General features: G+C 39.1%; 1 protein-coding gene across 16 annotated transcripts in view; it reads right to left on the bottom strand.

Moving 5' to 3' along the window:
* The window catches only part of ppfia1 (PTPRF interacting protein alpha 1), a 52,942-nt gene extending 25,843 nt beyond the window's left edge, over positions 1–27,099 (bottom strand). For 5 of the 16 annotated variants that reach the window (XM_049719130.2, XM_049719129.2, XM_049719133.2 and 2 more), the window contains exons 1-14: positions 26,059–27,093; positions 23,746–24,015; positions 15,894–15,995; positions 14,574–14,738; positions 14,394–14,468; positions 13,048–13,149; positions 11,262–11,495; positions 7,791–7,937; positions 6,990–7,124; positions 3,568–3,651; positions 3,349–3,480; positions 2,272–2,334; positions 2,123–2,202; positions 1,847–1,997 (exon numbers count right to left, since the gene is read on the bottom strand). In XM_049719130.2, coding sequence (XP_049575087.1) covers positions 1,847–1,997; positions 2,123–2,202; positions 2,272–2,334; positions 3,349–3,480; positions 3,568–3,651; positions 6,990–7,124; positions 7,791–7,937; positions 11,262–11,495; positions 13,048–13,149; positions 14,394–14,468; positions 14,574–14,738; positions 15,894–15,995; positions 23,746–24,015 — 1,740 coding nt within the window. In that variant the 5' untranslated portion in view covers positions 26,059–27,093. Of the gene's footprint in view, positions 1–1,846; positions 1,998–2,122; positions 2,203–2,271; positions 2,335–3,348; positions 3,481–3,567; positions 3,652–6,989; positions 7,125–7,790; positions 7,938–11,261; positions 11,496–13,047; positions 13,150–14,393; positions 14,469–14,573; positions 14,739–15,893; positions 15,996–23,745; positions 24,016–26,058 lie in introns of all 16 variants that reach the window. The other 11 variants (XM_049719139.2, XM_049719143.2, XM_049719140.2 and 8 more) reach the window with 7 other exon arrangements.
* Between the last annotated feature and the right edge of the window lie 433 nt (positions 27,100–27,532).

Genomic DNA, 27,532 nt, shown 5'->3' with positions numbered 1-27,532 from the left:
CGACGCGCTACGGATGCACGTTCGGCGGTGCGCTGCAGTTGCGCGATCGAACAAAAATGCGTAAATGAAAAAATGCTTAGAAAAGGTGTTTTTTGTTTTGCTTAGAACGGATTAAATTATTTTCCATTATTTGTAATGGGAAAACATGAATCAGAATTCCAACGATTCACTTCTCGAACAGCCTTTTGGAACGGATTGTGGTCGAAAACCGAGGCTCCACTGTATTTCAGAAAAAAAAACCTTTGTTCATCAAGACCCCACAAAGTCATTTAATTAATTTGATGATCAATATATCAAATAAATTTGAAATTAAGCACTGAAAACATGTGGAAAGACGGAACAATTTAGAACTGAATGGTTGAAATAAGCCTTAAACTCGTTTTTCACTTGCTAAATTGTCTGGATAGTTGGATAGATGGGGCCCAGTCACACACAGAGAGACCCTGAGATTAGTCGGACATCCCCATGATGTAACTCAGTTACTCAGTAATAAATAATTGGCCCATTTCTTCCATTACAGCAGTGGTTTTCAAACTGTGAGGCGGGCCAAAATAAAACCAATGTGGGACAACAATATCATTGTGGTGTTTGGGACAGAGAGACATAAACCACAACTACCTTCCTTGCAGGACTGAGACATAAAAGGAGCAATAGGCTCGGAGACATGAAAGCAAGAAGGTTGTGGGTTTTGTGGTTAATTATTTACAATTGTTTAACTCTCACCCAACATGGCATTTAGCAGCCAACACAACCACCGTTGGTCACCAAATTGCCTGTAGACCTGTGAACTTGTGACTCCCTGTTGGAGGAGTCCGCTAGAAGCAACTCACAGTATGTTGTCATCCACGCACACAGACGTGTAGTTTAAAAAAAATAATAATTGTATGTGACAGAGGGGGAGCTCAAAATCATTTTACCTCCAAAAGTGGGGCACTGCAAAAAATATTTGCGAACCACTGCACTAAACACACTACTTTGCTAGTTAGCTATGATTGAAAAAAAAAAAAAAAAAAAAAAGTGTTATTTGAAGGGCTGTCATGATACCAACATTTTGGTATAGGTACCGGTGTCCTGCTAAAATGTCCGACCTGTGCGAAACGTTCTACCGGCGCTGATTTGACAGCCTAAGTGCTACAGTGCGCTTTCATATTGTTTTGTTTAGATGCATTCAGTTGGAAATAGAAAAGAAGCCCTCGAGAAATTACACCTAAGCTTCGATTTTACACGCTTTGATTCTACGTGATTTTCTGTCTAACGTCGTTTGGTCATGGACCCCAATTATTTTTTTGTTGTATTTTAAATGGATGATATTGTAGAAATTACAATGAGAAAAAACAAGAGGCAGTTTTTTTACTTTTGACTACACAACGGCGTGTTGTTGATTATTTTTCTCCTTCCGGGTTGTATGTAATTAGCACAATGGAACGAACCCACTGGCAGTAAGCAGAGGCAGAGTAACCACACAACAAAAATTACATAGTGTATTATATCGTATTAATTTTCACCCAGAACAATAATTCCCTAAATGCAAACACATGTATCTTAGTACATATTTCCCTCAACATTTCGAAGCCTGATTACATGTTCAGTAGTAATTGGCATATTATAGGGCTTGTTAACACATTCTTCAATTTGCTGTGTCCAATGAATACATTTACATCAATTCACAGGAACTTTAAAAGCGGTACACATCATTTAACAAAGAGTGAGTGTAACATTCTTCATCATGTTTCATCTTGTAATGTGTTTATATGTTCAATCGATGGAGCGATCAAGCAATCAATCAATCAAAGTGTTTCATCATATATCAAATTATTCAAAATGTTCATCAAATAGGACAGCTCACCTTGGATGGTTCATCTCTAAGGGCTGCTACTCTTCCTTTTTGGGGCCGCCTTAACACAAGAGCACCACCATAATGGTCTGAGTTACTGTCCATCATTGAGGAAGCAGACACCGGATACCTGAAGTCTGGGGTGCTTCCCAGCTGCGATCGACTAGCATAACACACCAGAACAGTGTAAGATTATATTAATATTATTGTGTTTATCAATGTTCAATGGTCACTTTTACTCACAAAAATCAGAGATCACAGAGAGAGGTTGAACACAAACACACTTACCCATGTAATAACGAGTTGCTTCTGCTCCTGCCCTGCTCATTTTCGGCCCTCAACGTTTCAATCTGAATCAAAAGCTGCTCCTATAATACAGGACATGATGAACTCTTAAGAGACCGAAACCTTTTAACTTTAAAGGGATAGTATTTTACCTTTTCATGGTGAGACTCCTCAATCAGTTTCTTAGTGTGCTCAAGTTCCCTTATGAGCGCGTTCTGAAGAGACAGAAAATTAGGACACAGAATGACTGATGTGTTTCATGACTTGTAGCTACGTACCAAAAAGTAATGTGGGCTGCACAGCGCAACTGCAATAGGAACAGCAATGATTTTCACTCCTGTGAGTCTCTAGAATCCATTCGTTAAAATTATTCATTCAGTTAACCCATTTGGAGTTATAAAGTGGCGGCACGGTGGAGCACTGGTCTGCCTCACAGTTCTGCCTCACAGTTCAAAGAGTGCGTGTTCGATTCCACCTCCGGGCCCTCCTTGTGTGGAGTTTGCATGTTCTCCCTGTGCCTGAGTGAGGTTTCCCCGAGAACACCGGTTTCTTCCCCCATCCCAAAAACATGCTTGGCAGGCCGATTGAGCAGTCCAAAATGCCCCTAGGTGTGAGTGTGGATGATTGTTCGTTTCTGTGTGCCCTGCAGTTGGCTGGCAACCGGGTGTCCCTGCTTACAGCCCGATGACGGCTCCAGAACACCCACGACCCCCGTGGGGACAAGCGGTACACATAATGGATGGATGGATGGAGTTATAAACTGGACCAATAAAGGAGGTTGGGGTAAATTTAATATCACTCAACTTCCTTTGTTTTGTGCAAAACAACGCAAAGTTTTTTTTTTTTTTTTAAAAGGGTGTTCATTCACTTGGGCAGCAGCAGCTGGTCCTCGCTGCAGAATTTGCCCAAGAACCATGAACGAGTCACATTGTGGTAGTTGCACTCCTGGCCAGCATACTTCAATGGGAAGCCATCCTTTATAAAGCAAATAGCTCTAGTTAAGTTAGATGGCTGTTAACATGTGCAGTAAATATTTAAAATGATGTGTGTCGTAAACGGGCCCCACCTTGCGTGCGGTGTGTGTATGTGTTTGCGTGTGTGTATAACAAATGAAGATGATTCTTCTTCAGTACATAAATTGGTGCACTGGAGTTAGGCTAGGACATAAACTGGTGCACTGGAATTAGGCTATGACTAAATGAGAATTGACAATACAAATGGACAAGTACCTTGTCCTCTAGAGCAGACATCCTCTCTTTAAGGTGAAGCTGGAGTCTCTCGTTGGACTCAGACAGGAGCTTGTCCACTGTCTCAGAGAGGCGCTTGTTGTGCTCCTCATTCATCTTCTCTCTTTGCCTTGCCTGAAAGAGAAGGAAAAAATGCAAATGTTTATAAATTCAACTGGAGATTGGTCCAATTTAATAACTTTCAGTTTGCTCCTTTCTTACCCTGAGCAGTTCCTGGTGCTTCTCCTCCAACTGGGACTCCAGCTGCCTCAATCTCTCTTCCACATTACCGTGTCGTTCCTCTGCCTGAGCAAGACAACACAACAACAAAAGTACTCTTAATACTTTGCTTGCTCAGTGGCTCTCCATATTCAATTTTCTCCGAAGTAATGGCTCTACAGCTAGAGGCATCCGTTTCTCTTGCAGTCATCCTTGAGAAGGTTAAGGAACAAAGCGGAAATCCTTCAAAGGGATGAAGCCATCTACTTCCACAGACAAAAAAGATCTAGCATCCGGTGTGTTTCTACATAAACAAGAGCTACCAGCAGTGACGATGCACAACAAGGCAAAGCTAACAAAAAACACAAAAAGTAGAAATACTGCTCATTTCATCACGTATTAAGACGACATCTATATGTATAGAAATGATATACATTGGCGCTATCAAAGCATCTGTAGTGACGTTTCAAATGCTTTCAAATCTCGCTTTCATATGTGGCAGGCCCTTTCGGTTTCTTTTGCCATGTCTTTGGGAAGCATCTTTGGTCTATAAGCAATCCAACTGGCACTTCCTGTTTGTGTTAGCAGTGTTGTGTGTTTGAGAAAAAGCATGGCGGTACCAGCCGCAGTGCACTCAAGTACATAGAACAGCACTACAGACAAGAAGGGCAAATTAGGGCTTGAACTTCAGCTACATAAGAACATTTTAAATCTAGTCTGATACGTCACCTAACCAAGCACTTTTTCGAAAATTCAATGCCTTTTTGTTAGTCCTTTAGTTTTTGGGCTCTATAGTAATACTGTTTGTACAGTGCCATAAAAAAGTATTTGCCTTCATTGCAAATTATATACATAGGTATATATATTTGCATAATTTAGCCACTTTCATGTTTAGTATCAAACAAATGAGGCGTTAAGACAAATATATCCTCAAGTAAACAATGAAAACAAAATAAAAACTTAACAAAATAAAAGTAAAAATTACAAAAATAAGTTTTAGTTAGTAAATGCACTGTATGTATTAAAGGGGAAAACATTCAAAGCTAACTGGCATTTTGTTACTAAGTGCTTTCCTCCTAATCCTAATATCAGCAGTAACAACTGAAATGAAGCATGGCAATGACTCTTTCATATCTCTGTGGAGGTATGTTGACCCACGCTTTCATAAACAATTGCTTTAATTCAACAACACTGGGGGGTTTCTGTTCATGAATGTCTTTTTAAGGTCATGCTAAAGCATTCCAGTCAGACTCAACTGGACTTTGACTAGGCCACACTACAACCTTTTGTTTTTTTCTGTAAACCATTCAGAAGTGACTTGCTGACACATTTTGGATCATTGTCGTGGTGAAGAACCCAAGTGCACTTCTGCTTGATGTTGGAACTTAATGGCTGAACATTCTGCCTGAGGACTTTATGGTAAACAGCAAAATCTCTGGTTCCGATCACACCAAGTCGTCCAGGTCCTTAAGTACCATTACCATGTTACATTGGTACGTTATAATGTGTGATGTTCTTTTTCTAAAATGGTGTTACATTTAAATAAGACAAAAAGTTACTTTCTTTTTCCCGGTGCATAGCGTTTCCTTTCAAACCTTTTTCAGTCATATTTTTATTTTTATTTTTTTTTAATTGTTGTTCCAAAGTAAGACAAGCCTCTGCTCTTTTTGGTCAGCAGTGGGTTTTGCCTTGGAACTCTGGCATGAATGTCTTTTAGGAGAAGTCTTTTCCTTATTGTTGAGTCATGAACACTGACCTCACTTAACTAAGGCAAGGGAAGACTGCAGTTGTTTAGATGTTGTCCTGGGTGCCTTGTGCAATATTTGTAGGCTGGCTGGACACCACTGATTTGTCTTTTCTCTATTTGTGGATAAGAACCCTCACTGTGGTTCACTGAGTCCGAAACTTTAGGAATGGCTTTGCAATGTTTTTTCAGACTGACAGAGGTCAATTACTTTGTTTCTCATCTGCTCTTGAATTTTTGGGGATTGTGGCATTTTGTTGAAGATTTTTGAGATCTTTTAGTTGACTTCATTTTGTCAGACACGTTCTACTCCAGTGATTTCTTGATTGAACAGGTCTGGAGGAAATCAGGGCTGGATGTGCAGCATGAAAATAAACTTAGCCCTAGTTAATATATAATTTGATAGGGGGAGAGGGATATTTTTTACACACAGGACCAGATAGCTTTGAATATATTTTTTTGACGAAGTAAATCACCATTTGAAATTGCATTTTATGTTCACTTGGATTATCATTGTCTGATTTTTCATTTGTTTGATGATCTTAAAACAAAGTGTGAAACTATGCAAAAAAAGTAAGGATTTGAGAAAGGCAAATACTTTTTCACAGTACGGTATTTCTACAGATTAGTTATTGTATGGCTATAGAAATTTGCCTGGTTAAATTCAGTAACAGAAAAAAAAATGTTGAGTGCATGGATCCAGAAATAGATTTTGCCCTTCTGAAAAAGGTGTTCTACCTTTTGAGTCTTAGAGCCTTTAAAGCCGCATGGAACGCACTAAGGGTATAAGAAGGAAGTGATGAAGGAAAAGGCATGAAAACCACAAAAAAATGAAATGTTACAGCAAGAGTAAAATGTAGAAATTTTAAGCACAATTTGATGAAATAGCTGCTAATTTAGCACAGACTGATGACAATATTCTAGACATTACTTTCTCTCTAAATTCAGGATACCTACTGTCCATGACAAATAAAATATGAAGGCCAATATAAATTCATGTGGTAGATGCCGATTTTTGGCAGAAAAAAAAACATGAATCGCCTTATTAAGAAAATAATAAATAAAAGTAACGCACAAAATATCTCTCCAATAATTCATTTCAATGGGCAACAATTATACAAAAATTATACAACTTACGTTGCTCACCTGAACTTTACTTGCAGAAAATAAAATGGTTTTGTTTTGAATGACTGGTTAATAGAATGACCATATCAACAAATTTCACTGTATATATTCAAGGATACAAGTTCTGATTTCAATTTATGTGTAATAAATATTGAGACTGGAGTTACAACTGCTGGAACTGCTGAATTAATGTACAGAAAAAAAAATAATAATTCTGCAAACATTGGCCATTTGGCCAATTATTTTGGCTGATATTTGAAGAGTCAAACTGTGGGACGAGTAATTGATTGGGCCCTAGAAAATATCATAACCATAAGAAAATAATGTAACAGTATTTATTGGAAACAAGTCTCCAATGTTTAGACCACAAAACAATGGTTGCTCATCCACATTCCACAGAAAGTTCCTACCTAAAGGTTCTACCATATATTTTTTGTCAAAAATTAAATGGGCCCTTTGAAAGTGTAGCAGTAGACATGCACGGCAAATAATTAAATACATGTAAAATTCAGCAAATAAGAGAGAAATTCTAAGCGACAGGGCCAGATGGCAGTACCTTTGTGAGGGCAGCTACCCGTTGTGCTAGCTCGGCTTCCACCTCTGGCAGAGTCTCTGCTTTGCGGATAGTCTGCAGCAGCTTCTGCTCTGCTAGTTCCAGTTTCTCTTGAAGCTGCCGGTTTCTGTCTTCAGTCTGTGTAAGAAGGAAAAACATCACAGCGATAAAGTTGAGAAGCTTCGTCGGTAAATCCAAGCTAGTGGCTTTATATTCTAACCAAAAACAAACAACAAAAAACGAACTTGACTGAAAACCAGTAATGTTGGTGTGCAAAGTTGACATTTTGAGTTCATTCTTAGTGTGACAGAAAACCAGAGTTTTCAAAAGAAAGGATGACGGTAAGGATTATTCCCAATCAAGCTTACTGACCAAATGTTTGTTTAATTTCTGAATGTTATTGATGCGCTTGAGTATCAGGTCTCTCTTGCGCAATCTTTAACTGACATAATGAATTATCAACTCTAATAACACGACTTTAAAGTTAACATTAAATCCAACCACCGACGGGATCCAACCTGACACCGACAAACGAAGAAAAAAACCATGGAAACAAAACACAGTTCGAGGCTTGTAACGAACTACATCATGCATGTCAGACCATCAGCATAACGGCTCGCTGGGTTTGCTGGACCATTGATGTATAAAAACTGTGCAAGTCTCCAAGAGATACGAGTGCCGAATACTTTTGTTTCATTTCAAAATGATGAAGATGTTAACAAAAAAAACACAGACTTTCTTGGCATTGAGAAAAGAGCTCAGTTAAAATGCACCAGACTAAACCAACATGGTTGACTCACTCACTTGTCTAAACAGGGACTCCCTGTTAGCGACTTCATTCTCCAGCTTGTCATTGAGGTCGTGGACGGACGTAGCCTCCCGCTGAGCTGCCAGGTAGCGCTTCTCTAGAGTGGTGATCCTCTCTTCCATATCATCTTTCTGAGCCATAGACTACACACAACATGCACAATTACATGCATTATTGCCAGTATTTTTAATGATAAAACGAAAATATAACCTTGATCTCTGTCATTTTCAGTGGACTTGTGATGACAAACCTATGAAACAAGTCTAATTTGCAATGTTAACACAGATAAAACTGCCAAGGACAAACTTTTGAATCGCAAAAAGGTATGGTAATAATAAAATATTTGCCAACTATGAACAGTATATTCTAAGGATGGAACAAGGTTTCGCCAATAAATTTCACGTCCTTGCGCAGCACTAGATCTATTTTCTTTTAGCTGTTTTTTTTGGCTTACACGCTTTATGAGCGCACCAGGGTGAATATAGCAGATGTCTGAAAGGGAGCTATCACCAATTTGGAACTTTCTCTGCCGAATCACGGAGTCACTGTTGTGACTGACGACGGTTGCAATATGCGGTGATACAAAAGCGGCTGGTTTTGAACCACATATGCGGCACACAATTTATCTTGCTGGTCAGGTTGGTCTTAAAGGCGCCTATGTATCACGTTTTGCTGTACGTGTTAGTGTATTATTTTTCACCTAAACTTAACAGCAACAATATTTTGACATTTTGACGTGGCAACACACAAACTACCGTATTCTCCAGACTAAAGGTCGCTCCGGAGTACAAGTCGCACTAGCCATAAAATGTATAATAAAGAAGAAAGAAAAAAACATACAAGTCGCACCGGAGTACAAGTGGCATTTTTGGGGGAACTTTTTGACAAAATCCAACCCAAAGAACAGACATGAATAGGCAATAACAGGCTAAATGATACGGTATGCTAACATTACATAAACACAAACGAGGAACTGAGAACGTACCTGACGTAACATTAACAGTTATTCAAATAACTATGACATAAATAACACGTTTATCAAACCATTCGTGTCACTCCAAATCATTAAATACATTGAAATCTCAAAATCTTCGTCCTTTGTGTCACTTATAAACAACGCTGCTGCTGACTCCGGATGTGCATGCGGCGGTGACGTCGGACTCATCATCAGTTGCAGTTCTAGTTATTCCACAGGCCTATATAACTATATACAAACTATATATTAAATAACTATAACATAAATAACAATTTTGTCGAACCATCTGTGTTACTCCAAATCATTAAAACCATCAAAATCTTTGTCCTCTGTGTCACTTAAAAAAAAAAAAAAAACGCCACTGCTGACTCCGGAAGTACATGCAACGCTAACGTCGGACTTATCGCCAGTTGCGGTTCCAGTTATTCCACAGGCCTACATAACTATATATAAACTATATATCAAATAACTACAACATAAATAACAATTTTATTGAACCATCCGTGTCACTCCAAATCATTAAATCCATCAAAATATTCATCCTCTGTGTCACTTATAAACAACACCGCTGCTGACTTGGCGCTGAGGTCAGACTCATTGTGAGTTGCGGCTCCAATTATTCCACAGGCCTAGTGCGCCCTCATGCGGTTCAAAGTGAAAATAACATGTGGAGTGATGAACTATACTATAGTAAGTAAGTACCGTAATTTTTTAACTATAAGTCGCGTTTTTTTTTTTCATAGTTTGGGTGGGGGGCGACTTATAATAAGGAGCGATTTATGTGGGTTTTTTTCAAAAATTTTCCCAAACAAAAAAAAGGGAACCCGCGATAAACGAACCGCGATGTAGCAAGGGATTACTGTAATTTGAATTTCAAGTGACGTCAGCAGCGCGGCGGTTGTTTACAAAAAGGACAAAGATTGATCACGGGATGACGAAGGGCCCCACGTACTACCGGCATCATTAGCGGCTTTGTTTCTAAGTGACACGGAGGACGAAGAGTTTGAAGGATTTAAGGATTTGGAGTTACACAGAAGGTATAAAAAACTATTATGGTTTTTACGCACGCCCGGTCCTATTCTATGGAGCTCTCTTTCACCTCCGTGGATGGAAGTCTGGGGCCGGCGATCGGCCGGGTGGCTGTCCGGGGACGGTGGATGGGGCTCGGTCATGGCTTTTACGCACGCCCGGTCCTATTCTATGGAGCTCTCTTTCACCTCCGTGGATGGAAGTCTGGGGCCGGCACTCGGCCGGGTGGCTGTCCGGGGACGGTGGATAGGGCTCGGTCATGGCTTTTACACACGCCCAGTCCTATTCTATGGAGCTCTCTTCCACTTCCGTGGCTGGAAGTCCACGCCGCCACATGCCTGGAGGTTTGTTTTGTTAAATAAAGAGCCGTTTACCAAACCCACGTCATTCCTTGAACTTTGTTAACACTACAATATAGTTATATAGTAGATCTGTGGAATAACAACGAGGCTGACGTCAGCTGCTCACGCGCGGCGTTGTTGACATAAAGGACGAGGAATTTGATCGATGGATTTAATGATTTAGAGTGCACAGATGGTTTGATAATACTATTGCTTATATAATACTTATTTGATATCTAATTTATATATCGTTATATGGGCCAGTGGAATATTTTGAAGTGCAGCACCGTCAGCCGCGCGCATCCATTGTTGACAAAGGACGATGGATGGATTTAATGATTTGGAGTGACACAGATGATTTGATAACATTATTGCTTATGTAATAGTTATTTGATATCTAATTTATATATCGTTATATGGGCCTGTGGAATATGTTAAAGTGCAAGCGCCGTCAGCAGCGCGCACGCATTGTTGACGAAGGACGATCGATGAATTTAATGAATTGGAGTGACACAGATGGTTTTATTAACGTGTTATTTGTGTAATTTTTTTTTTAATAACTCTGAATGTTCCGTCAGGCCTGTTCTCAGGTCTTCGTTTGTGTTTATGTCACGTTAACATACCTATCGTTTAGCCTGTTGTTGCTCGTTCATGTCTGTTCTTGGTGTTGGATTTTGTCAAATAAATTTCCCCCCCAAAATGCGACTTATACTCCGGAGCGACTTATGTTTTTTTTCACGTTATTGGGCATTTTATGGCTAATGCGACCTATATTCCGGAGGGACTTTTAGTCCGAAAATTACAGTAATGTGTTAATGATCAAGTAATAATGTGTTAATAATTTCACATATGAGTCGCTCCTGATTATAAGACGCACCCCCGGCCAAACTATGAAAATAAAAATGCAACTTAATAGTCCGGAAAATACAGTAATTGTGGACATAATGGCTAGCTGTCGAGCAGCAGGCTGCTGTATATGAGATGAAATTTTTGTAAAATTCCATTTTGTCTCTGTCTCGTGGACTCAATCTCATGAGTCATCTCGTCTCGTGGGGTTTGTGTCTTGTCCCGTCCCCACTGAAAACTAAGGATTAAAACTGCCACTACAACATTGCACTTACTTCTCTGAGGTCTCTCTGTAATCGTGTATTCATGTCTTCAGATTTGATGAGGTCTTTTCTCGCAGTGTCCACATCTTCCTCCAGCTCACTGATTCGAGATGCCATCGCAGCCATGCGCTCCTTCATCTGGCCCAGATCAGCGGTTTGACGGTCCACAACACCCTGGAGTTCACCAACCTTGCCAAAACCAGAACCAGACTCATCTTCCTGACTGAGTGATCCATCAGATGACCGCTGTGGTTATATAAATAATACAATATAATATTAGAAGTCTATTTTCCGTCCGTCCGTCCATCCATCATAAAGCAAATGAGTTGTGCTTTGTTCACTTGTTCGATTGGACATGGCATATGGGATCTTGATTCAGAATTTTGAAGACTCTGGTGCATGTATGACATCACCGGAGCGCCTATTTTGTTTACATGTTAACCAATTAGAGGGCTCGTCATCTGTTGTGTGGGAAATGACAGCTGGGGTAAAAACCTGCTTCCTTCTAAGATATGATTTCTACGAGCGAGGAGGAAGATGAGCTGTTGCCGCTAGAGCCAGCCAAGGACACAACCTCCGGTTAGCTTTGCGCTAACCAGCATATGGAATGCCACAGATTAGTTTAAAATTGGACCAACACAATAAACAGTTCAGGAAATTAATTGATGGTTAGGACTGTCGTGGCATCTGCCGTTGGCAAGTGTATATTCCAAGGGATCATTGACATTTTAGGTAAGTTATTTCAACTTAAAAACAACCCATATGATTCAGACAGGCGACCACTAGCCACCGGTAGTTGGCATCAATACCAACATCCTTTTCTGTGATGGTCTCATTGTTAAAGCCCCAATCATAAAGTGACACATCACACATATATAGCTGCATGCCTGCTGTTTCTAACAACTCATCCTGCATCAAAATCGCTAGAGAATTCAATGACTTATAATGAAAGGAGCAACTGGCTCTCAAGAAGCACTTGAGCTAACCAATCCAGCATTTGCTGCAAGGACCTTTATCACTACTATCATCACTGATTTACATTTATCACTAACTGTCACTATCTGGTGCAGTAAATGACCCAGATTTGACCATTGGCTACAATGCAATGTGAGATTCTACTTTAGAGAAGCCATTTGGAACAAAAAAAAACCCCATAACAATTTCAGTTAGAACAAAATGGCAGCAATGCGTATGTTTAATACATTTTCAAATAAAAGAATATCTGTCTTTTAAAAACGTATGTGTGCCCTGCGATTGGCTGGCAACCAGTTCAGGGTGTCCTCCTGTTATTGCCTGAAGTCAGCTGGGATAGGCCCCATCGCGCCTATGATCGTTGTGAGGATGAGCGGTTCAGATAATGGATGGATGATAAAGCGTCAGTCTTATGAAATCACTGGATTTTTTTTTCACTGGATTTTTTTTTTAACTTACTTTCCAGGAAATACACGTTCACTGTTTAGACTGTCAGAGCACATAGAACATATTGAAAAGAAAATGTTTGCCATGACTTCTGCTTCATTGTATTTTTTTTACTCGTATGCATTCTTTTTACAATACGTTTTAAAAACATTACTGTTATAACTTTTAATTTAGTGAAAAATGAGTATTAACTCCATCGTATAAATGAAGTATTTTCAAAACCCAATATTTGCATTTCTACTTGAGTAACGAACATAAATACTATTGACACCTCTGGCTGTAATAATTGAACTCGCAATGTTTTAATTAAATTAACCAAGCAGGTTGCAGACCGGCTTTCTCACAGGCTTGCCAACCAAAAGCTAATAAGTAACCTCACCTTCCCATTCGTGCTTGGTGTATTTTCAGAGTTGTGGTTGACCTCACTGGTTCCATCAGCCAATCCCCTTTTCTGGCAGCCCTGCTCCCTGAGGTAAGCCAACTACAGAGATAGTTTGTTAACACAGAATTAAGTCATTGATTTACAAGCAGTACAACATGGGAACCTTTTTTTCTATTTGTCATGCGTAATGCAAAAAAAATACATGCAGTATATTACCCCGGGCTTTTAGGGCATGCCTCAGCAACAAAAGATGACTGTAGCATTAAGTGCTTCATCATAAAGCATAGATAAAATCTAGGACAGTTCACCATCCTCTAGGGTTTTTGTCAATCTTAATCCCATTCAACAGGGAGATTTCAAGACTTGTCTTTAAAGGGATGTGCACACAGAGGGGTAGATTCACTTACTATTTCTCAGATTCAGAATGGATATAGAATAATAAGTAAGGAATTAAAACAGAAAAGTCCCGGGAGCAGCTGACATAGTAAGTACAGTAAAAGCAATATTTCATTATCGAAACAATGTGTGTCATCGGGCGTTTGCATGCTGACTGGGGTTTTTATGTATTTAGCCAGGGTCTGACATTAAGCTTTGAGCCAAGTTGTGGTGGTCCTGTCAGAACCAGTACTGGACGATAAACACAATTTCAATGATTATTTTATACTTGCCGTCTTTTGACACAGTACAACTGGATTACTGGCTATAACTGTACTGATCTTATGAAAATAAGAGCATTACAATTGCACAATATATACACATGGACAAAATTATTGGTGGCCATTTTTTCATGAAAGACGAACAAAAACTAAAGGAAAAAAGCATTAATAAATCAACCAAAGAAATTTTTTGAATTGTGGTTGAAGAGAATTACTTTTAAAAACAAATTCAGGCCTTGACAAAAATTATGTCAACTTTTGAGGCAATTACTGCAACCAATTCTTTTTTGTAATTTTCAATCAGACTTGCACCTCTCAGCAGATGTTTTGGTGCACTCTTTATGAGCAAACTGCCCTGTTGTCTCAGGGTTGATGGGTGCTTTCTCCAGATAGCAGGACAATTATGACTATTGCAGACTCTTCATAGATGTATGTTCTCTAGTATGCATTGATAGTCTTGAGATTACATTGTGGACTGCACAGATTCAAGACACCCTGTGCCAGATGCGGCAACGTTGCCCCAGAACATAACCTTCGTGTTTTTCACACACAGTAGGGACAGTTCATTTCTCGATATTATGACTAGCCAATTGTAGGCAAGCTCGCTCTCTGTGAACTGATGAAATAACGATGGAAAGAACGGCAGTTCATTATTTAAAGCGTATTGACAAACAGAAATGTTCTCACCTCTTTGTGTGACAGAGTTAACTGTTCCTCCAAAGCACTACATCTTTCCAAGGCGACTCGCAGTCTCTCTCTTACCTAAAAAAAAGTGAAAAAATTTCTGACGCAATCATACATTTTAACGGTCTGAAAGTACATGCATACAATGGTACTTCATAGTAAACTTGGCATAATAAGTCCTACCTTCTCATCAAGGGCTTTATGGTGTTCAAAAAGTGACTTAAGGGCTTTGAGGACTTCCACTTCACTTGAGACTCCAGCAGGAGACTGAGCTTGTCGTTTCACGACTGTCATCCTCAGACTCCGCTCATGACGAGAAACCAGGCACTCCAAATGCTCCAAGAGGAGCTGAACAAACAACCAATATGAGAAAATGAGATAAACTGCGAGGCATTACACAGGTAAAATTTTCACTAATAATTACCAACACGATTATTGCAAGTAGCCTACAATTCACAACACAATTGTTTCCATTGTAGGTGATTTGAAAACATATGTGATGCTGACTTTATGACAGAAGGCTCTACATATTTTTGTTTTTAGATTTTTTGTGGAGCAGTTTTGACTTCATTTAAGCAGAGACATTTTAATTTTGAGTAGCAATTTTTTGTGCAGGTTAAACCCAGGGCCCCGAGTAAAAATGTGACTACTAAGAATTAATAATAGTTTTTTACGTAATCAACTGTTATTTCTTAATTCACATTGTTTAAAGTGGCAAGCTATATTTTCGTGTCAAGAACAATTTTCAGTGGGGCAATTTCAAACAGAAATTTTGAACTTAGTATAGGCAGAGCTAAATTGATTAAAAAAATACTCTCATCTGATTTGGAGAACATTTATTGTGCAGACTTGTTTTAATGTAAAAATATTAAAGGGGAAGTCAACCCCAAATTTTTCATACAATATGTTGTATGTGCAGCCCAACTAGTCAAAAATGTTCTGGTTAATGTTTTGTTTGTGGAATGTGAATTAAGCAACAAAATTCCCTCGTTTTTATCTAGTATCTCAGGGGGCAGCCATTTTGCCACTCGCTGTCGACTGAAAACGACATCACAGTTGCCAGATCACAACCAATCGTGACTCACCAGTTTTGTGAAGCTGAGCTATGATTGGTTGTGACCCGAGACCTGCCACCTGTATGGCAAATGTAATTTTTAGTCGATAGCCAGTGGCAAAATGGCCCCTGTGATAGATAAAAACAGGTGGATTTTGCCTGTTTAAGTCATGTTCCACAAACAAAACATTAATCAGAACACTACGCGTTGACCAGTTGAGCTGCACAGAACATATTACAAAGAAATAGCAATTTTATATCTACGTGTTTTATTAATAACAATTTTTACAATTATGCCAATTCTGAAATTGTAAGGTCTAATAATCTTCGTCCTAATTGAATTTCAATTAGTTGTACAGCCCTAGTCTAACGTAGAAGATGGTAAAGACAATCTCTAATTTCTTAAGAATTCAAACCACCACGTTTTGAAGCATAACATTTCAACTAACCCGTGTGTTGTTTCTCTCAGCTTTCAGTTCTGCAATCTCTTCCTCCTTTTCCAGCAGTTGTTCCCGGCACATATTCACCTCTTTTGTTAGTGCTGCAAACTCCTACAACAAAACAAATAAAATTTTACTATGTCTTCCGACCAAGCTCACTTTGGAGCGTTAAACGTGATAGGCCAGGGTTTTCTCATTTACTGTATTGGCCCGAATATAAGACAACCCTGATTATAAGACAACCCCCTCTTTTACAAGACTCAAGTTTGAAAAAAGACTTTTTGAACACCAAATTTAATTTTTATACAGAAAATAATTACAGTACATCTTAAACAAATGATTATAACAGTATATTCGAGAGAAAAAGCATGTTATTTTGCCTCATTCAAATCATGCAAAAACTGTCTATCACATCTTAATATCTGAACATTTAAATATGTAAACTAAAGTGCAATCACATTTGTAAATGAATGGCTTCTGGTTTTTGAAATGTAAATAAACCTACTGTTTCTCCATTTTCTGTTATCTCTTCTCTTATTTTCTTCTCTTTTCTTTCTTACCGCTATTTTTTTGTTTTTTTTCTTCGTGCTACCGCTATTTTTATTTTTATTCTTCGTGACAGGGGTTCGCTTTGGCCTGGGGGGTTAAGTTCAGCATTCACTTTAAAGATATCTGGCGCCATCTAGTGTTGAAAATGGGTATAATGTCTAGACCCCGAATGTAAGACGACCCCCACTTTTTCAGTCTTATTTCAATGCAAAAAACACCGTCTTATATTGTGGCCATTACGGTACTTCACTGAGACATGTAGAAGTGTAATTCGCTGGTTTGTACATTCCAAAATCACCAACTGTAACCTAGTGTTGTGCAAATGCAACTGTTAACAGGGCTCTACTAAGTTTTGCACTGGTACACACAGATTTGCTGATGTACAGTTGTCTCAAGCAGCAAAAACAACTTCAGTGAGAGGCTGCGGATAGCTGAGCATTAAACAACTTAAAATGTTTTATTTTCAATAGTTCAACAAAATACTACAAATATACACATTTGAATGCTTCAAATAACATAACAAAAACATATTAGAACAACAGAACATTAAAAACTTTTACTCTAAGATTTCTTTACACTACTGGTACTTTGTAATTTTCTATTTGTTTATTATTTAAGCCTTTGGATTGTATGAAATTTCATTTAATATTTCCCGTTTGATATTCCAACCATTAGACTTTGATGTCATGTTCTCATTCTGACCCTATTTCAGTGGTTCTTAGCCTTGTTGGAGGTACCGAACCCCACTATTTTCCTCGTTTGTCAATTTATTTATTTTTTAATTCAAGACATAGATGTTTTTTACTAATGCAGACAATGAGCTGTGCATGAACATCACCTTGTTCAAAGAACAAAACCAACACAATGCATGAACTCGCAACAAATTACATACTGGCAAATCAGAAGTGATAAAACAGGTTTGTGGGAACCTCCTCAGTGGGGGCTCTGTCGAACCCCTGAGACCGACTCACCGAACCCTAGGGTTCGATCGAACCCAGGTTAAGAACCACTGCCGTATTTGTTTCAACAGCAAAATGTGAATGTATTACAAACGACGATACAAATATTCAATCACCATTACATGGCACCAGTGTCAACCCGTAACACATGCACCAAATCAGTTTCCATGTTTTAAGCCAGTGACCTCTTGATACATATTTATGGTTCGAGACCCAACAGTAGCACATCCAACAGTATTTCTAATTCTACATGCGGCACTGAAAATAGGCAAGAGCACACTCTTGCCAAAATGTGCAGCGGGTTGTGAGCGCCTCAGTGAATGGGAGCATCCTTTATAAAGCCGTCCTTTATAAAGAAAATAGTAGCAATAGTTACAGTGGGGGAAATAAGTATTTGACCCCTTGCTGATTTTGCAGGTTTGCCCACTTACTAAGAATGCAACGATCTACTATTTTAATCATATGTACATTCTAACAGTGAGAGACAGAATCCCAAACAAAATTCCAGAAATTCACATATGAATTTATAAAAATTGATAACCGTCTGATGAGAAAAAACAAGTATTTGAACCCCTGGACAAACAGCAAGTATTCTGGCTCCTACAAGCCAGTTAGTCTTTCTTTAAGACACAGCCCAAATCCCAACCAATTATCTACATCAAATACACCTGCCTCACCTCTTTACCTGTATAAAAGACACCTGTCAACACCCAAACAACCAGCATCCAACATCACCACCATGGGCAAGACCAAAGAGCTTTCTACGGACATCAGGGACAAGATTGTTGATCTGCACAAGGCTGGGATGGGCTACAAGAGAATCGGAAAGCAACTTGGAGAGAAAAGATCAACTGTCGGTGCGGTTATCAGGAAATGGAAGAAGCACCACACCACCGCCAACCTCCCTCGGTCTGGGCCTCCACACAAGATCTCACTTCTTGGGATCTCCCTGAACATGCGAATGGTGAGGAATCATCCCAAAACCACAAGGGGAGGGGGGGGGGGGGGGGGGGGAACTGATGAATCAACTGAAGGCAGCTGGGACCACAGTTACAAAAGAAACGGTTGGTAACACACTACGCCGTCATGGATTGAAATCTTGCCGCGCACGCAAGGTCCCCCCTGCTCAAGAAGAAACATGCACAGGCCCGCATGAAGTTCGCCATTCAGCACCTGGACGACTCAGAAGAGGCCTAGAATAGGGTGATGTGGTCAGATGAGACCAAAATAGAACTTTTTGGCCTCAACTCAACTCGTCGTGTTTGAAGGGCCAAGAACACCGAGTACAACCCAAAGAACACCATCCCCACCGTCAAGCATGGTGGTGGCAACATCATGCGTTGGGGGTGCTTTTCAGCCAAGGGGACGGGACAACTCCATCGTATTGAGGGGAGGATGGACGGGGCCATGTATCGTAGAATTCTGGACCAACATCTCCTTCCCTCAGTGAGAGAGCTGAAGATGGGTCGAGGATGGGTGTTTCAGCACGACAACGATCCTAAGCACACCGCCAAAGCAACAAAAGAGTGGCTGAAGAAGAAGCACATCAAGGTTCTGGAGTGGCCTAGCCAGTCTCCAGACCTGAATCCAATTGAAAATCTTTGGAGGGAGCTTAAAATTCGAGTTGCCAGGCGACAACCTCGGAACCTGAATGATTTGGAGGCTGTCTGCAGGGAGGAGTGGGCCAACATCCCTGCCGAAATGTGCACAAAGCTTGTCACCAACTATAAAAACCGTTTGACATCTGTGCTGGCCAATAATGGGTTTTCTAGAAAATATTAAAATGCTGTTTGTCCAGGGGTTCAAATACTTGTTTTTCCTCATCAGACGGTTATCAATTTTTATAAATACATATGATGTGATTTTCTGGAATTTTCTTTGGGATTCCGTCTTTCACTGTTAGAATGTACATATGATTAAAATTATAGATCGTTGCATTCTTTGCAAGTGGGAAAACCTGCAAAATCAGCAAGGGGTCAACTACTTATTTCCCCTACTGTATGTTAGATGGCTGGTAACATGATAATAGATTCAAGAGATTCAAGATTCAAGAGTTTTAGAAACTAATGGAACCGTCTTTTCATTTATCCCCCAAATTATTCTTTTTTTTTCTTCAGCCTGAGCTTCAGACTGGCCAATATTCTCTTTCAGGAGTGTGGGACTGCTATTGCCTATCAAGATCTGCCTTCTGCCAGCCAATGATACGCCACAGGAGGCTGGCCTTTGAGTAATTACAGTGTAGCTCACTTCCTACATTCCAGAGCACAAGCAAAGGTTGTGTAGTACCAGTACCAGCGCCCTTTAACATTCTAAATTCACTCTCTCGTTCAGCCTTTAGCCCCGGTTTTCACAACTGATTTTCCTGGTCAAGATAAATAGGCGTAATTTTTTTAAATCCCTGAAAGTTAGACGAAGCCTATTAATGTAAAGACGTAAGCTGCAGTAAATTGACAAGAAAAAAAATTGCATTTTCAAAAGTTCTAAGTGACAAGGCAGGCTGACTCAATCCTCTGTAAAAAGAATGTCTCAATCGGTATTCTGTTTAAGTGACATAACAGCAACCAAGTAACTTCTCCGTCTCTGAAGTATTGTGGGTAACCACAGTACACAGCTATTTGTAATTCAAAATATATTTTTGTGATTATTTCAACATATCCTCCAAATTTTTCTATGTGACAAAACAAGCGGACTCAATCCTCTGTAAAAATAATGTCTCAGTCGGTATTCTGTTTGTGTGACATAACACAGCAGACAAGTAACTTCTCTGTCTCTGAACTATTGAGGGTCACCACAGTACGCAGTTCTTTGTAATTCCAAATACCTTTTTATGTTATTATTTCAACATATCCTTCAAATTTTTCTAATTGGGGTGGATTAAGAAACCAAAAAAATCACTCGTTACAACACAAATTATCTAAACATCGACTACAACTACTAACTGCTACTTCTACTACCACTATTATTATTATTACTATTACTATTAATACTATTATTATTATCATTATAGTTTCTATGATAGCACCAGTTGTGAAAATGGTTGTGAGACACTATACGGTATCAGTACACGTATTGTATAGAACATTACATGAACATATTTATAATGTCACAATTATTAATAGTCTGGGCTTCCCTACTGAAACTGCTGCCCCCGTGACCCAATTCCGGATAAGTGATAGAAAATGGATGCGAAGGGTAAAATATACGAGCAGTCCGTGCTTCGCCAGTCCATTTACCTGCACTTGCCACGTTTTGTCTTAATATTTTGCTTTATCTTTAAAAAAAAAAATGCTTAGACTTCACTGAACCCATATTATCATCATTATCAAAAATATCAAGATATGCAATTCTGTCCATAACGCACATTATTGCATATATTATTATATATTATATATTACATATTATAATTTTACATGATTTATGTTTATGCCATTTTTTGTGGTGAATGCTTTAAAAAGACTCCAAGTCCAAGTGCTTTTGTACATATATCTTGACTTGTGTATCGGGGTACGTATCCTATCGTAAGGTTACCAAAGTTACCCAGCCATAAATCACAATTGCAAAATATATCTGTTAATTTTCCTCAGCGATGACTGAAAACTGATCTGTCTTATGAATAACTGCATTGGCTCTAAACAATTCATTAACGCATCAGAGTGTCAAGCCAGGTAATAAGATCATGTACGCATACTTGTCACGCTACTCCATGGAAAGGCATCTGATACTGCTGCATGGAAACATCAAGGCTTCAAACATCCATCATTATATGTTAAAACTGCCCATGGCATTCAATTTTGCAGTGCAGGTTTTGTTTTTCCCTCTGAGCAACATTACACATGTAAAATAATTTCACAGCATTCACAAAAGCCAATCATTGCACGCTCAGCTAACAATGTGCTATAGATGCCAGGCTATTACTTACTAGTAGATATTACTGTAGAGGACAAAACTAAAAAAAAAATAAAAGATTACTTTATTCCTTATATTCTATCCTTATTGCACATTTTTCTGTCACCAAATACAATTTGCGTGAACTGTATTTTTTTTAAATTGTGAAATGTTTGAATAAGATCTACAAATTCATTTTGTAAAGAATAACTTCCCTTAACGCGCTTCTTGCGCGTCATATTGATAACTCAGGGAATTCCAACTCTCCAAACTCATTCATTCTTTAGCTTTGGGTTTTGAGAACCACTAAGGGTATGTTACAATTGTCATGAGTTTACAGTGCGTTTTGCCAATCTATTTACACACCCTCCACTGTGGTTGGAATTTATAGAAATTTCTATCACTGTTCTACTCTGGTCATGTTCAATAACATACATGATTACTAGGGGTGCAACAATACAGATAACCCACAGTACGGTCCGTACTTCAGTTTTTGCACCATAGTTATCCGTGCAGTTTTGGTACACCTTTTTGTGCATACAGAAAACCCTTTTTTTGTCTGTTGAAATATTGCTTTATTTTGTTTTTCAGCAGCACTTTTTTAAAATCTGGGATGAATGTAATTAATAATGATTTTGACACTTTCTTTCTCAGCCTGCTTGCTTTGTGGTTTTCACAGGCAAGTTGATGAGAGAGAGAGAGCTGCAGACAGCGATGTCTACAAGCCTACTGGAAAAGGATTATAAGGAAGGAAACAAGAATTTTGAAAACCTGCTCATTTAAGTAAGAGATTCTGCTCTGTCAACTGAACTGAATTTAGACCTGTTAAGATTGTGCACGGCACAACAGAAAGTTTATGTTCCATGGACTTTTTTTCTGTGAAGAACCCAGAGAGGGTTATTTGGTAATGATTTATTTCATAAACAGTGTTTGTTTCCTGGATTTTTTTCTGTGAAGAACCCAGAGAAGGTTATTTGGTTATTATTTATTTCATGAATAGTGTTATTATTTATTTCTCAACTTTTGTTCTGTGAAGAATCCAGAAAGGGTTATTTGCTTGTGCTTTCTGGAAAACAATACATTTTACGACAATCGTCACACTTTTTTTGTTACAAACCGCCATCAGAGAAGGGAAAAGTTATGTGGCCCTCACAGGAAAAAGTTTGGGTGTCAAACTTAAGGCCCGGGGGCCAGATACATAATTTTATGTGGCCCGCAAAGACCAATTTTGTATCAACTTTGTGTCATTAGTAAATTAAAAATTGTCTTCACTTTTTAAAAACAAAGATATTGCTAGTAATTTTTATCACCATTCATCTTTTTAAACTATTTAAACAGTATTTACTAGTCCCTGATTTCAAAACTAGTTATTCATCAGTTTGTTGTGTAGCCTATATTGTATGTATATAGAAGGTGTTGACAGTCATAATGGCCCTCCGAGGGAAACTTTGACAACAATGTGGCCCACAACAAAAATGAGTTTGACACCCCTGCAGTGTAGAGGTGGAAATTGGGGAAGTTATTATCGAAACACCACAGGTGAATTGACGGCATTTAAATTGCAGGGAGAGGCGGTTCACATTAATCCTTAAAATATTTAAATGAAATAATATACATACAAACTGAGCGAAACTGGAAAAGAAAAATACAGATATAACGGTTACAGTTTTAACGTGCTATGTGTGGTGAGCAGCAACACGGCAAAATCACATCACACACAAAGGGATTTCATCAATCAATATTCCTTTTAGATGGGATATCTCTCAAAACATCCCAGGATTAAATGTGATACTGGAATAAACAAAAGTGGCGGATCAAGTAGTGATTCGTTTTTAACAGAAAAAGAGTGTAAAGAAAAAAAAGAGTGGAGACAGGGTGAGCACCGACTTTCTGTTGCGCCATGGCTGTTTTCATTTTGGATTTCCCACCGCGCTTCCATGCCTCCTCTCCACCTCGTTTTCTGATTGGCTGCATGTTACTGACAATCGGCTGCATGCTCGTTTGTTCTTGTGGAGCAACACACACGTTGTGAAGTTGGGCCAAAACAATCCAAAATGAATACCCCACTATTTGAGGTGGGACGTCTTCCCGAGCGGTCAAGATCAGTCAGAGCACACCACACGCGGCATGATAAGTCTCCACCCTAAGCTTGTATTTAGACATGGATGGTTTTCATTTTACAGCAACTACACAGTTGCAAATTGTTCAAAATCAAACGATTTGACTGAATAAGTGATTCCCTCAAAATTGTGAACTTTCTCATGGTCTGATAAATGTAGAATGATTTTTTTCTATATCTTAAAGCTCGAACTTTTTTGGAAAAGGACTTAACTATTACTCTGACAGACAAATTCTGGATGTGGCCCCCCATAAAAGTCCATAAGTCATAGTTACAGTACAGCACGCTTGGTAATTCATCACCAGCAAGAAAAAGATAGAAGACATACTATGTCCTTGTTCTCTCTCACCTGTGGCAAAGCAGTGTTGAGTTGTCTCTGGAGGGAGTCCCTTTCGTGACCGACCTCATGCAGCTTACCCTGGGCCAAACTCAGATTTTCTTGGGTCTCCCTCAGAGTTTCAAGAAGACGATCCCTCTCCTCTAACATGGACACCATCAGTGATTCAAAATGACCTTCAGAGTCCGACTGTAATGGGGAGCCGGACCCTCGATGACCTGTGCCACCTCCTCCATTAGGCCCTTCTGTCTCACTGATGGTGGGCATCACTTCACACATCATCTGTAATCATGAATTGGAAGAGACATTAGGACATGAGCAGGAAAGAAATCAGAACAATACTGAAGCATAACAATAAAAGATCAATGCTGGCTTTTACAGGCAGTGCAAAGGAGGCTATGGTTGACTACAATTAGTTTGACTATAGGCTATATATGTTCTGTAGAGTTCTTTCAGTAACCTACCAGATACAGCCAGGCCTATTTACAATAGTAGGCTGAATCTGTCTGTACAAGAACCTACCCTCCGGTTTGCAGCAACAAGTACAAATCGAGAGTTTTTTTCTTAACTCATTTATAAATTGTTTCATTTGCATTTTAGTTAAATAATTTCCCAAAGGTTTAATATTCTTATTTACTGATTCTTTTATATGTTTCGTTCATAAATTTCTCTCTGTTTCAAAATTTAATACTGAAGGGCAAAGTACTGTAAAACATTTGATCTTTAATTCATATATTTGTTGGACGTAATGAAAAATGCTAAGTTAATATATTCGGTATGTACGTATATACTTAGAATTAATCCCCCGATTAATCAAATTTTTTTCCCCCTTTCAAATATCGGCATCGGCCTCAAAACATTCTGATCGGTCGGGCCCTGTTTAGCGCACCGTATGAAAAACACAGCTAGAAAGATTCAGTAGATTACAGACAGTAGTTATTCTTCCTCATATGTAACCAAAATGTATGTCAGAAAACACCTATGTAAGCAAACAGAAGAATCTGACTCCCCAAGTTATTGGACAATATTAGAATTGGAGGCAAGTCATTTTGATATCAAGTCTTGGCTGAAAGAAATATGTTACTAAACACTGCACAGATTCAAGACAGCCAATGGTCATGATATCAAAAATGCATGTGCTGTGACAGCCAACACACTCAAGAGTCAACAAAGCATATTGCTAAATCTTATTCAACAAACAAATCAGCTGAAAGTGCTTACTGTTAAATTGTTGCAGCAATAAGCTGTTGTTCTGTTCAAAGATCAACAGTAGCCCCTGTTCAACCATAGGAATCTAAGAAAACTGCATTTTTTAAAGTACATGTTTAAAGGTTACAATGACAATTTAGTAAGAATCACAACCAGTCTCTAAACCTGGAAGTTCACATCCCTCAGACAGATTGCTAGACAACTGCCTGAAATCATGTGAATTGGATTTTGCATTCCAACAAAGGAACAAATTGAACCAGGAATAAAGTAGTAGAAAACACTAGTTCGATGGCCTCACATGCTAACAACAAGCGTTTACCTTTTATGGACTCCTGGTTGTTTAACTGCATAATCTGATAAATGTGATTAAAAGATGAAATATACTTACAATGAAACCTTTACAAAATGCCTTCACTTCTGTCTAGCCTTCAACTTTGCTGAGAACAAAAACAAAACAAAAGTGGCTGGCTGCATGGTGCCTGTGTGCAAGGGCATTACATGCTGACAACCATTTCCCTCACACTGCTGCACTCAAAGTACTTTTAAAAATGTCACCCAGAAGCTGTTGTGGAATGCCGTGTTCTGTGTGAAAGGCAAATAAATGCCAGACCTACGCTAGTTGCTATTTTTGCAGAATATCTGCGTCAAACTGGTCATGAGTTCATGTGTTGGTGGTTTGGGTTAAGCATCTGTGTAGTGTGAAGTGACAGATGGTCGGTGCAAATGCATCATGGACAGCATGTACACCAAAAGACCAAGTAGAAATAAATGGAACAATATTTAAAATTTATTCTTGGTCAACATTATCTCTGTACAAGACCCAGCTGCAGGACTAGCTTTGATATTCAATGGGCTTTAAATGAGTTGACTAAAGAAATATTTCTGGTTATCTCTGCAACTTAACACATTTTTATACATTGCATTTTAGCATGCTTTTAATAGATAAAAAAAAAATTACTCGTCAATACATGTATAGAAGTTAGACGTCTGCCTGTGTAACACAACGCACTTATCACACATACCTACTGTAAATTGTTACGATAGAGCCCGACAACGTATGTAGTGTTTGTAGTTGTTTTGTACTGGACTTTATTATTCAAGTGCCAAATACTGTACCTTGAAAATCAACAATATTTCCCACTGCCAGGTAAACGACGTCCAGGTGCTCTTATCAGTTCGTGAAGAAGAGTAATCCGAACATTAAAATATTAACTCCACTCAGAAGCTGGGAAACTGTATTAAGGCTTTGGATATGTTTCCACAGAAGACAAGGCCTCAAAGCAAGCCCATTGAGCAGGGGGCAGGATTCCAACTTCGGCCGGCTAACTCGGTCAGAGCTAACTAGCATTAGGCAAGTAAACCGGTGATTGATTCAGTCATTTGCATATCTAGAAGTGTTTTCTTTGCGTTTCAAACCAACAACGACTTTAAAAAAGTAAAGCGCTTCCGGGTGGATGTATCACTTTAAAACAAGTAGACAGCAAACCGTACAGCAAGTACGCTGACGTGGAAACAGCTGTGCGCTTACTAGCCTTGGCTTAATTTAAAGCTAAATTCTTTGGCTTTAAATCCGTTTAGAGTCAACAATTAGCCAACGTTAGCTACTAGCCAGCTAGGTGGCTAACGCTCGCTAGTTAGAAAGACTAACTTCGCCAAGATAACGACGACGGCGAGTTGTCGAAAAGTTGACCAAAAGCCAACATCTCTGGAGTCTATGTGCCTGACATCGTCTCAAGTGTGGATACGGTTTTACACGCCAAGTTAAGACGATAAATTTGACAAAAACAATTAATAGCGCAAGCAGCGTTCGCGCATCGGCTAACATTAGCTTCCCGTCGACTCTGAGCTGTAGCGTCACCACATCGGGATCAACTCTGAAACTTCCAGACAACGCTTGAACATTAGTTATCGTCAACCTGGGGAATCCACAATTAGCATAAAAATCCCATTGTTCGAGTTTCCAATGTTATATCCTTAGTTTCTGGTATTTCCACGTTAGCGTCTGTCAGTCCAGTCCTTCCCTGACGGCACTGCCTGCCAGCTTGGGCAGTCGGGACAGCCAATGGTGGGCTTTCAGTCGCAAGCTCCTTTCACGAGCCTGGTAGTCCGCTGCAGGGGAGCCCTTCCCGGCTTGGCAACAGCAGGGGAGGGGGAAAGCTGCCACGCTCTGCTTCATAACAGCAACTCACTAGAATAGATTAAAAATAAGAATAACACAAATATTTCAAATATTTGCACGCTGTTCAACGGTGCGAGCAACCCTCACCAGGTTGTTTATTAGTCAAGTAGCGGTAACAGCTTGGTCGGCATAATTAATTATTTGCAAATTGTTATCAGCAATGTAAGGCTAAACCTAATAGTGCAATGTGACCTACTGTATATACAAATATTATACAACTGCAATATCCAAATTATACAGACCCAATTTTTATTCCACCCTTTTTAAATTAATTTTTCCACTCTTCCGTAGCTGCAATTAAGAAGCATTGAAATGCATTTATTCTAAACAACGAATTCGATTTCACCGACATAAACATGTGAGGGATTATTATTAGTATAAATACTGTACTACTGTACTCAAACATCATTT

This window comes from Syngnathus scovelli, chromosome 4 (assembly GCF_024217435.2).
Source record: "Syngnathus scovelli strain Florida chromosome 4, RoL_Ssco_1.2, whole genome shotgun sequence".
Classification (NCBI taxonomy): Eukaryota; Metazoa; Chordata; class Actinopteri; order Syngnathiformes; family Syngnathidae; genus Syngnathus; species Syngnathus scovelli.
This window is presented reverse-complemented; position numbering and strand designations above follow the sequence as displayed.